At 37.5% G+C, this 12,532-nt stretch overlaps 1 protein-coding gene across 2 annotated transcripts in view; it reads left to right on the top strand.

The window, feature by feature from the left end:
* The window catches only part of GLRA3 (glycine receptor alpha 3), a 181,348-nt gene that overhangs the window by 144,713 nt on the left and 24,103 nt on the right, over positions 1-12,532 (top strand). For both annotated transcript variants that reach the window (XM_008705064.2, XM_008705065.1), the window contains exon 7: positions 954-1,168. In XM_008705064.2, the coding sequence (XP_008703286.1) occupies positions 954-1,168 (215 nt within the window). The remainder of the gene's footprint in view (positions 1-953; positions 1,169-12,532) is intronic.

The following is a 12,532-nucleotide window of genomic DNA, read 5'->3' as shown; positions in this document are numbered from 1 at the left end:
GAAACCTATCTAAAAATACACTAGCAATTTTCCTGAATGTGGTCTTTGATTCTCTTTCCCAATTGGGTCAGAGAATGTCACCTAAAAAAAGATCAGCATGTTAATTAACTAACCTTACCTTTTTTAACAGAGTTAGAATAAGGAAAGAATAAAACCAAGAATTTGGTTATTCAGATAAACAACTATTTTAAGAGAGGTAACATGGACATGATAGTAGGGAGTATAACCAGAGGATAAGCAGAGACATCAACAAGATGGTTACTTAAGACATAATTTATTCCTCTACTAATTACTTACCATAACAGAGACACAGGGCATGAGTACACAGAACACATATATCTCAGGTTTTTTCAGTAAGTGTGTTTTTAAATTATGTTCAAATTTATTGATAGGGAGTAACATGTTTTGCTCTTTTTTGCATTAGTAGTTTCCAAATTATCAATATATATTAACTTACTTTAATTACGTTTAAGGAACTATTCATCTTCAATTGAATTTGTCCCTTAGCACTTGCTTTAAAGTAAATGTAAAGGCCTCTGGAACAAATATCACCTGGCTCTCAATAAGTACTAAAAAGTACCAGACAGACTCAATGAGGAAGGAAGGTCTTTCTATATTAGATACACCTTTCTCCTGTCTATCTCAGAAACAATAGCTGGAGTCAAGTGAAATGATAGATCGTTGAGTACTTTCAAAGTATGAAATGCTAACCAAATGTGAAGTAATAAGATGACATACTATTTCCTGGAAAGTGTACTCTCATGTTGCTTCCAGATGCTAGCAGAAAACTAAGAAAAATATTTTTTAGAAAGCAATTTGCCTATACGATTTAGGCTCCCTTTTCATTGTAATGGAAAATGTTAGGACAAAATATGGAAAAAGAATGTGACATTTGATGTCCTCACAAAGACTATATTTTTACCAACTGCTGCATTTCTTTTACGACCAACTAGGAAAATTTACGTGTATAGAAGTGCGATTCCATCTTGAGCGACAAATGGGATACTACCTGATCCAGATGTACATTCCCAGTCTCCTGATCGTTATCCTATCCTGGGTTTCATTCTGGATCAATATGGATGCTGCGCCAGCCAGGGTAGCCTTGGGAATAACTACCGTGCTGACTATGACCACGCAGAGCTCAGGATCACGAGCTTCCTTACCAAAGGTGAGTGCACTAAATGCCATATACCTACTTTTGCACAAGAATTTGTAGACATATAATATTTTACATAGAAAATACATATATATAATTATCAACTTTTGTCATATTGTATGGACGTGCTATAGTAACGTACTCACTATTAGGACTAACACAATAATGAACACTTATATGGTGAAGGTTATATTCGTGACTATGTGTGTGTGTATAGTTTTACATATATTTTGCATTTTTTCCTTAGTATAAATTCTTAGAACTGGAATCACTGCACTGACAGCTGTATGTATTGGTATGTATTGCCAAATGCCCCTCCAGAAATATTTACAGCAGTTACACTCCCACAAGTATTGTATGAGGGTATCCGTAGTGCTATCAATAGCACTTATTATTTTTGTGGGTTTTTTTTCTTTCCCATTTGGCTTTTACGTCGCCATAGGTCAATAAAAAGGAAAGGTTATCTAATACCATGATTTTGGTCCGTACTGAGCTGCCAGAATTAAAGTAAACCGTTCTCTTCTATGAGGTTTGTAAAAAACACAATATTTCTTTTTACAACATATGCCGAAATAAAACATAGGAAGCTCTTTTAATCCATTTAGCAAATAGCAATAGAAAATTATTTTCCTCTCCTAAATGACTTCTAAGAAAAATTTTGACTATCTAAATTGAGTAATCCTGTCTAGCTTCCAACAAACTTCACTATTATTTTCATTACAATGATGGAGATGTAGCAAAATTATATTAACTTTTCTTGTGCATTTGATGCTATCTACCTGCAATACCAAGCAAATTATAAATCTATTGCTGTGGTTTCTTTAAATCTTACCACGAATTGCATTGCAGGATTCAATTTATTAGATTAAAATACCTAAATAAATAAAAGTCGATGGCAGGACATTTTATCACTAAAAATGTTACTTCAAACAGGAAGAACTTGGTATTTAACAATGCTCACACTGCCTAGGTAAAATTTAACGGTTGTCTTGCAAAATAAGGTCTATGTTTATTAATACTTCATTGAACTTTCAAAGTGATCCATATCAACTCGTGCTTTATAAAATGTTGTTCAAGTGAAAATTACAAGGCTGCTTATAAGATTAAACTAATAAGTCTCAATGCTTATTTATACATGTATAAAGGACTCTGAGTAATAGTTGAAGTCCCATAGTCCATTTGTAAAGGAAATTGCCAGTTTTCTCATTGATTTTCCTCAAATGTTAAACAAAATGAAAGCTCATTCATTCTGTAAGTTGTCAACCAGAGAAGAGAACAAAATGCTCCGTTTCAGAAAGCTACAGCTCCTATGAGACACAGTATAAAGACATTTGAATACAAACATTAAGGCAGAATCGGAAGGGCATGGAGGTCCGAGTGGAGGAAGCAGAAAGAAAGCAACAAATTAAAAAAAAAAAAACAGGATGAAGACACAAGTTTTTTTGTTTTTGTTTTTGTTTTTTTTTAAAGGAAAGAAAATCTTGGGATGGCTTCATTTTCTTAAGACATAGGAAAGATTTTTTAAGAATCATTAATTTCACTGTGATCTCAGGGAAGGAATAAATTTTCAACCCTGAGCTCAATCATATACATAAATGCACACAAAACCTCTACATCTCTCAGATCATAGAGACAATGACCACTGGAAATGTGATAACAGATTATTTCTGACCCACAAAATAATTGATAAATAAAATGATATTTTAAGAGAAAGTGACCATATCATTTTAGGGTTTGGTTTTTTTTTCTTTAAAGATTTCTTATTTATTCATTTGAGAGAGAGAGAGAGACAGGGGGAGCATAAGCAGGGGGAGGGGCAGAGGGAAAAGGAGAAGCAGACTCCCTACTGAGCTGACATGGCTCAATCTCAGGACCTGGAGACCGTGACCTGAGCCAAAGGCAAATGCCTAACCATCCGAGCCACCCAGGCGCCCTCATTTTAGGTTTTGTGATAGTTAGGGAATGGGAGGTTGAGCATATTCAGCTATGTACATTAGAATTCAGGAAGATGGACAGTGAAGACCAGAATAAACAAGAAGAATTAATTTATTGGAAAGGATCATTCCGAAAAGTAGAAAATCTCTTGAAAAATGCAATTCTGATTCTGTGATTCGGGGAGGGGGTGGCTAGAAAGGCAAGAGGTGAGGGCCCACACTTGCCTTTAGGTACAGATGGCTAAATCATACACTTTAAGACCTGCTATATTCTCAACCTCACAAAAGAACCCTTGGATGCCTAAAAGTTTTGCCACTGATATATCCACCATTCTCTTACTGACAAAATCTAGGAAGTAGGAAAACAAAATTAAATCCAGGAAACCGATAGAGAATTATCAGACAGAAGAGGAAGAAACAATAAATCATTAATTTATTATAATTGCTTAGTATTTTGTCCAGGCTGTGTGCCAATACATCTCCTGCAGGATGCAAAGGAGTTTGGAAATCAGTCAAGTAAGACTCAGGGTAGAAAATCTCAAAGGATATACCTTAGCCAGCACCTTGAGAACTACAGAGCTCAGATCCCTCTCTGATATTTCCTGTTGCATTGCCCTCTACAGTATCATAATAAATCAAGCATGTAATGGCCCAAACCATGAAGATTCCTGTGATTCATCTCTTGGACCATAGAGCTATTTGGCGTGTCTGTGGTGCCTGCATTAGATGACCAGAAAGGGGTGACAATATATTCTATTGCCAGTAATTTTTCAAAGTTGTATAATGTTAGAGACACCCCTTGACACTGTGTGCTTGGAGCAGCATGAGTGAGAAAAAATGGTAATGATCATGGAGCCATGTCAATGGAGGGTTTTATAAACCTTGATAAAGGTCAGGTTTATTCTGAGTGGATTTTGGAAGGATTTTAATGAGAGAAGTAATCATTCAAACTTTTATTTGAAGATCAGATAGAAGGGGTGGATGTGGAAGCATAAAAACTGCCAAGCAAACTCTTGTAGTCTAGAGCAGATGATGGTCTGGCTAGACTGTAGCAGTAGAGGTGGAGAGAGTAGGAGATGGATTTAGAAAGAGATGGGCGTTTTAAAGAAAATGCATTTGGAAGTGAAATAGACAGGATTTGCCATGAACTGGACCTTGAGGAGTAAGGGAAAGGCAGGAGTCGATGTCGACATTCAGGTAACTGGGCAAGTAGAGGTAATAGTTAATTAATGAGGAAGACTGGGGGAGGTTACTGATCTGTGGTTGAACATGTTAACTTTGAGATGTTTATAAGACAGCCACATGGAATTGTCAAAAAGGGGACACTCAGGGGTGACACTCAGGCCTCAGACTTTAGGGAGTAAAACTATAGATGGATAAGGAAGCAGAATAGAGATGATTTTTCTAAGAATGAAAAAAAGAGCCCAGAAAGAAGGGAAAAGAAGATGTATTTGTGGTTGGCTCTCCTCCTCCAGTTGGAAATGGATCTGAATATTCAAGATCTTCTCTCTCCTTCCTTTTCCCACAGCCATCTCCCCACCCCACCCCCACACACAGAATAGGATAAAGTTGAATTAAAAGCAAGACCCACTCACCCTAAAACTTTATTCTCAAACTCTTTGAGATCTCAGCATTCTGTGATTCATTTTTTTATTTTTATTTTTTGCTGCAGAAAAGCAATCCTCCCTGGAGACTTAGGTTTAATCAGGGGTGAAATAGAGGATAGTAATAATCATTTAAATATCTTTGAGTATACGTTTGATTTATACTAATACCTAGTTAATATCTTGGCATTGAGAGAATTATATTTTTTATTAAGTATAGAAATGGGTCAGAATATAGAAAATCAGTAGAAGGGATAAAATAAAATTTTAATTTGGAAGCTATGGGTTCTAGCAAGACTCCACACCAGGGAACTCTGGGAAATCTATTTTACAGAAACATTATATACACTTTACCCTTTCTTTTCTGTTTCCAAAGAGCAATTATTTCTCATTGGAGACCTACTCCTACCTCTTTTACATTTTCTTTCATAGGGACCAGCTAAGGTTCATCTTTCTACATGTTTTCTGTTTCACATTATCTGCAGAAGTACACAAATATCACCATGTACATGCTAGTTCAGCCTATTGTCATACCAGAGATCTTTGAACATAACATGTTAAACAGACAGACGTGTGTGCACACCACCCACCCCCCCACACACACACAAACACACACAGACATAAGCTTGGCAAAGACCAGAGAATCCCTAGACTCCAAGTTCATTCAAACCCTAGCTCTTTTCCCCCCCTTTGGTAAAATTTATATACATATATATTTGAGAGAGAGAGAGAGAGAGAGCAGGTGTGTGCCTGAACCGGGGGACGGGGGGAAGAGGGGGAGAACAGAAGGAGAGGGAGAAGCAGACTCCATGCTAAGCATGGAGCCCAATATGGGACTCAATCTCAAGACCCTGAGATCATGACCTGAGCCGAAACTAAGAGTCAGGCACTTAACAAACTGAGCCACCCAGGTGCCCCCAAACTCTAGCTCTTAACACAACAAAGTCTTGTGGCCCAGGATTGTTTCAGTATAGTTCGGTTGCAATTATTCCATATAACAAATAATCCCAGGTCTCAATGGTTTACCACATTTATTTTTGCTCACTGGCGTGTGAGTTGCCTGAGACTCTTCCGGGTTTGTCTGAGATTGGCTGACTTGGGTGGGCTTAGGTCTAGGCTGTGAAGTAGGCTCACTCTGCTCTCTGTGTCTCCCACTGTGGGACTGTAGGTACGATGGCATGCTCTTTTCATGGAGGAGTGCAGGAAAACAGGAAGGCAAGCAGAAGCATGCAGGGCTTTTGCTCAGAGTTGGCACACAGTCGCTTCGGTTATTTTGTAAGTCTTTCCAAGTCTCACAGCCAAACCCAAAGTCAAGGGGGTGGGGGAATGTACTCCACCCACAGGGTAGCATTGGAGTGGAAAGTGGAAATAAACGGCTGTCAACAAATAATTTTATCTATCTCAGAGACAATGATTTGTTAAAACTTTCTGTCTCTGTTCCTAGACTGACTCTGCCATATTAGTAAATACTCAAGAAAACAGAAGGAGAGGGGTTCCTGGGTGGCTTAGATGGTTAAGCATCTGCCTTCAGCTCAGGTCATGATCTCCAGGTCCCGGGATTGAGCCCCACATCCGGCTCCCAGCTCAGCAGGAAGTCTGCTTCTCCCTCTCACTCTGTCTGCTGCTCCACCTGCTTGTACTCTCTGTCAAATAAATAAATAAATAAATAAATAAATAAATAAATAAATAAAATCTTTTTTTAGAAAGAAGAAAGAAAGAAAGAAAGAAAGAAAGAAAGAAGAAAACAGAGGGAGAAAAAGGGGTGAAGAGAGGAAAGAGGGAGGGATTCCTGGAAAGTTCTATGTGAATTTCTCCCACTCTGCCCCCACCACTATAGCCATCTCATTTGGAGCAGAGCTACTAAATGTTAGAAAATAAGAAACAGTTGAAATTTCAAATGTGGATAATCAATTAAATATTTCACAGAAGCTCAGAAGCCTGTAGCCTGTGAAAATCTCAAATTCTGCACCAAAAGCTGTATATCTTGAATAATTTCTTTTAACTTTTTTCCCCATTCAGTTTGTCTGTGAAACCCATCAGTAGATTTTTGAGAGAACAAAAGATATTTTACATATTTCTATCCTCCGAACCTAAATCAGTACGTGATATGTGTCTACTGAGTAAATATCATGCAGATATTTAAGGACAAGAGCTTTTAAACATTTACTTAGTACTTAGTCCAAACTTAAAAAACAAGAAAGTCTGTCATTTTTTTCATGTCTTTCTAAGAGAATATAAAAGTTCAATTGAGTTACTCTTGTATAGAACCATATTTTTCCCTCTGAGAATCACCAGATTAATGAAAAAAAATTAAATGTTGTATGTATCTACCTTACAGTATAATGAAAATGTTGGTTTTAGAAGACATAACAAAGATAGCTTTTATGTTAAGTTTTTACTCTTTCTAAAGACACTAGTTATAGGAGTGATTACAAATGTTAGAAAATATCAATTGAACTATATTTTATTTGGCTACCATGGTTGTGTGGGCACACAAAGACCTATATGTGAGATTACATTGGAAAGACAGGGGTGTGAAGAAGACTGGGGGATCCACACTCACTATTGTGTTATCTAATTAGTTCTCATTCTCAAAAAACAAACAAACAAACAAACAAACACCCCTGCAGTTTTAAAGGAGAGTAAGCTTTAACGGACGGCAGTAATATAAATGAGGGAGAGGGAGCTGCATAGTAATCCTATTAAATACCAGTAACTATTATTGTCAGTAATGTTTTGGTCCTCACCATTTAAAGGCAACCTTCTAATATTTATTCAAAATATAGTTAACTAAAATTACTTCAGTTAAGTTCAGTGCAAATACGGTGCAAGTAAGTTCATTTTTAATTTCTTAATGTGACAGAATTTTAATAATCCTATTTAACTTACAACACCATATTTGATGTAGCAATATATTTCATTTTTTTAAAAATGTAGTGAACAGGCTAATAATTTGGTTTCATATTAGATTCACTTAGGGAAAAGAGAGAAAAAGAAAAAAGTATAGAAAATGAAAGAATCACTTATTCATTCCCTTTTTGTTAAAAATCGCAGACTATAGTGCATGTGAATGTCATCCAACTTTATTAGTGTTTTATCTATTATCTATAAACAGATAATTCCTAAACATAAGGTGTGTTCTATAATAGGAAGGGTAAAAATCGGTAGATATCTCTGGTTCTGCCTTTAATGTGGGAACCTCATTTACTAGGCTTACTAGATCTCACGAAGCTGAAAATTAACAGTTAATCAAGCATGTCCTTTGTAGGTGACATCGGGGCAGAGTCACTGCATAAATTCTTAAATCTGATGGCACAATTAGGAAAAAGCATATAATTAAATCACAGTTTAAATTTAAAAAATGTGATATAATACAATGGCTTTGGCATCAAACTAAATTTAAAAACAAAACAAGTATACGCCACTTTGAGACAATTTCACCTCAATAATGTCTGAAACTCCCTTTGGTGCATTCACATAGATCCTGGAATCACACCAGGACCCTCCTGACAGATAACAATGGATATAAAACTCCCCCTTCCCCGTGGAACAAAGAGCTGGGTCCCAACATCAATGTTGTTAAGCAACTAACAAGCTTTCTCTGTCCTTCCTGTTTGAAGTTGTAAATGAAGGTCTTGACCTCAGACATAAAGGGAATAGGTAAGGTATATGGTCGAAATAAAGATGATGTTATAGAAATACAAAGCCTCCAGCACAAAAATGCCGAGGAAAAGGGTCACAGGTAGAATTCAACCTTAACAGAGCAGTTAAAAGAGATAATACATTAAGAAATCCCAGTAACTAATAGCTGGCACCAACGAAGCATTTGCAGCGATATCTAGATTTCATAGTTGCATATAAATGGTAAGCATCAGAGCCTCGTCCTGTAGAAGAGACAATGGCCAAGCTCCCAGAACTGAAGCAGAAGTCAGAGAGAACGAGATGACCTTTCAAAGTCCCTTAGCCTTTTTGGTTGCACTTTTCTTATCCGGCGACTGGAGGGTGAGCCAAGTCCAGTATTCAGGAAAGCTGCAGCTCTGCTCTCTTACAATTTCATCTCTTAAAATAAAAGCTTTTATGTGGAAGATACATATTGTGCTCGAAGCATCATTCATTCACTAAGGGTCATGAGGGTCATGATCAGGATAAGAGGTACATCAGAAGGACTCGCTGTTGTGAGCAGTCCTCCGGGACAATAAATGTCCAAGCTCACAAAACCAAGCTGGGTGATTCACGGCCTGGTGGTCCAAGAAGGCAGTCCTGCAGGCAGTTTCTTCCATTTTTGCAACACTTTGTTCTTCTTTAACACCTGTTTCTAAAACATCGTGTACTCTTTCCCTTGTCTCTCTCGATTTAGGTCTGGAAGGGAGATCAGAATGATTTTGCGGCTAATATTTTTCCTAGAAAAATCATAAAACACAAAGTACTCATACAGGTTTTACACTAAGGGGAAATGCAGGATTAAATACACTACAATCTGGATTTTACAAAATCAAGATTCAGGAATAGTCATTGTGATCTGAAATAAAATCCGCAGGGGGAAAGAAAAGCCGTAAAAGAAACAAGAAAACTTCCAGCATAACTCAGAAGAAAGGCATCTAGTTGAATGCTTGAGTCACTTGTCCATTCCACAGCCAGAAGCGCTCCTCGTGGTTTCCTTGACAGTTCTAAGGAACTGGGAGCATCCATCAGGATTGGCTGTCATGAAAGAGAAAAATCATCCTGGTTGAAGAGCTATTTTAGCTACTTGAAAGCAATACTCAGTAAAGTTTTGCTATGCCTCTTTCTCAAATAAAGAGCAAATGTAGATTGAGAAAAGAATTGACAAAATATTCACTTTCAAGTGGTTCCTGGAAAATCTACCTTCCTTTCCTGGAGCGCCAACATGTAGGTTTATATGAGATTTTGTGATTCCAACTCCTGGTTCTGGATGAATCCATTTCTTATTCTTAAATTTAAGCTGTGCTCCTTGTAAATGCATCTTACAATTCTATTTCTATAAGCTACTGACTAACAGTAGTCTGGGTTGTAATTTATAATTTAATAAGTATAATTTACTATGAATAAGAAGTCTGGGTTATAATCTAATAAATATTTACCCACTAATGCACTGTCATCTATGAACTGTAGTCCGGGGCATTATCAGTCTCAGGAGGCAGTCCTACTAACCGCCTTTATGCAGAATAAGGTAGAGGCATGTATCTCGCCAGGCTTCTTGACTATACAGTTTGGTGCCATGCTTGTAATACATCTCGCCCGGTGGACTTGTAAAGGAATGTATTCTAGAATTGTTGCTACTCAATAATCTTACCAAAAGCTAGCATAAAGTAAATGTATTTATGAAGGATTGTCTGAGATAACTGCAACTCATCTAGTCTTCTGAATTAGAGAGCGCAAAATCAAATGGCTTCAGAGGGCACAGGCACAAGTAGGTTACACCCCAGAGTGCTCTGGTGCCGTTATTAAGGGATGGGGACGAGCGTTACGGTTAACTGGTGAGGCGCGTTCCATACAATGCAACACAAGCAAATTCATTCCCATGCCTGTGTTTGGCTGGCAGCCTGCCTGTCTTTACTCTCCACCAGCTAGTCAATCCATTCACTCTCTTAGATTAAGTTCATGCTTCAGAATGCTACCTGGACTCTATTTTTTTTTTATACCCTTTTACAATTGATTGTACTGAAATCTGACCTGACACTAGGGATTGAAGAAATTTTTGGCTGAAGATCAAGGGAGGTTTGAGCTTCTATGCCACATTTCAATTAATTAACAACTTTTTTTTTTTTGATAAAGCAGCGAGTTTTGCTCTTTAACAGAGCTTCTGTAGTTCTGTAGGAAGATATCATAAACAGTGATCAAATCATAATCAACACTATAGCCAATCCTGGGCCTCCAGGAATCTGAGTTTCTGTTTCAAAAATAAAAATAGTGGAAACTTTCCCACCCTACTCCCTCTGCCACTCATGCTGGCTTTCTCTTCCTCCCAGGCACTGGGTAGGGTGCACCTCTTGGTTCTGTGGTAGGGGTGGACTGTGAGTCGTGCTGGCTCATGAGTTTGGAGCAGTGGCACTGCTAGCCTGGGGTGTTTGTTAGTCAACATGAGGCCCGTCAGGGCCTGGTTTTCCTCAACTGTTGCTGCTGCCAACATTCCAGGTAGTGATCGCCCTGTCGGCTGACGTCAGTGAGAATGACAGTGGCAAGAGTCACCATTTAACTCAAAGTGAGCATTCAGTGACCTTAATTGTTTTTTTCTTTCAAGCCAGTGAGATTTCAGGACTATTGGTTAGTGTATCCTATCCTAGCTCGAATCCTCCTTGTGCCCACTTCCTTGCATCATGGGAAAGGTAGGTGTAGAGAAATTCATGCTTAGACGAACTCCCAGAACATGATTGCTCCCCAGTCAAGGTGATATGATTCCAGTCTTTATAACAGAATGACTGATAATGATAAAATCCAAATATGTATATTATATATAGGGAATATATACTATATATATTATATATAGGGAATATATATTATATATATTATATATAGGGAATATATATACACACACATATATTTGGCATATATATACATATCTGCGTTTGGAATATATATATATATATTCTGCAATATATATATATTTATATATATATATAAATTGGGACACAAAAAGCAGACTATTTCTAATGATAACATTAAAAGTAGAATGAATGCATAATTTTTCTGGAAAAATGGCATAAGAAGACTATAGAACATAATGATGCTTATATTCCTTTCCCTACATTATGAAACATTTTTAGAATGAAAAAGACAAGGCCTTGCAGTAACCGAGCTCTGCATACTCAAATGATAATTCATCAAGCTGATGTCTTCTTAGATTATCACATGGCAAGTAGGCAGTGGTTTCCCAGTTCACAAAAAGACTTCATTATAATTAGTGTAAGAATGTTGTCGAGGGGACTTCCATTGTATTTCAGAGGATAAAATGTTTTCCTGATCTAGTTTTGCTTCCTCAGAGCAACTAGATTGTTTTTAAGTGCTAAATACAATGCTCATGTCTTCTTTTCTACATTATCTGCTAGGAAGTTGTTTTCCAGATTTTAGCATCAGAAGCAGCCAATAAAGAGGACCTTGCGATATGTATTCTGCATACTGATTTTAGTCTTAACTATCAGATTAAAGTTAAAGAGGCTGGAATATTAAAATGCAGAAAGTATTCCTACTTAGTGTGTTCACAGTTGTTGATATGTAGCTGCAGCCCGAAAAGAAGCAGCCTAATTTCTATTTGATAAAAAGGAATAGTTAAGTTTATGGGCTTTGGAGCCAGACGAGTTGTAATTCAAATCTAGCTTTGCAACTTGGTAGCTGTCTTAATCGATTCAGGCTCCTGTAACAGAAGATCATAGAGCAGGTGACTTAAAGACCACAGATATTTATTCTCATGCTTCTGGAACCTGAGAAGTCCAAGATCAAGACACTGGCAGATCCAGTGTCTGGTGAGAGCCTTCCTCCTGGTTCACAGACGGTGAGCCTCTAGCAGTGTCCCCTCATGGTAGAGGGGCAAAAGAATTCTCTAGGACCCTTTCTCCGAGGGCACTAACCTCATTCATGAGGACTCGACCCTCACAACTTGATCACCTTCCAAAAGCCCCATCTTCTAATACCATCCCCTTGGGGGTTAGATTTCAAAGTATGAAGTTTGGAAAGACATATTCAGACCATAACAGTCACTATATGATAAGTTATTTTACTTAAGCAAATTATTTTATTGTGCCTAAATCTCATCTTTAAAATGGAGATAGTTTCCTCAGTGATTGTGAGGATTAAAAATGTTATTTTCAGACAACTACTAAGCA

The sequence above is a fragment of the Ursus maritimus genome, unplaced genomic scaffold (genome assembly GCF_017311325.1).
Source record: "Ursus maritimus isolate PB19 unplaced genomic scaffold, ASM1731132v1 scaffold_11, whole genome shotgun sequence".
Classification (NCBI taxonomy): Eukaryota; Metazoa; Chordata; class Mammalia; order Carnivora; family Ursidae; genus Ursus; species Ursus maritimus.
Note: the sequence above shows the minus strand (reverse complement) of the source record. Positions and strands in the feature narration are given on the sequence as shown.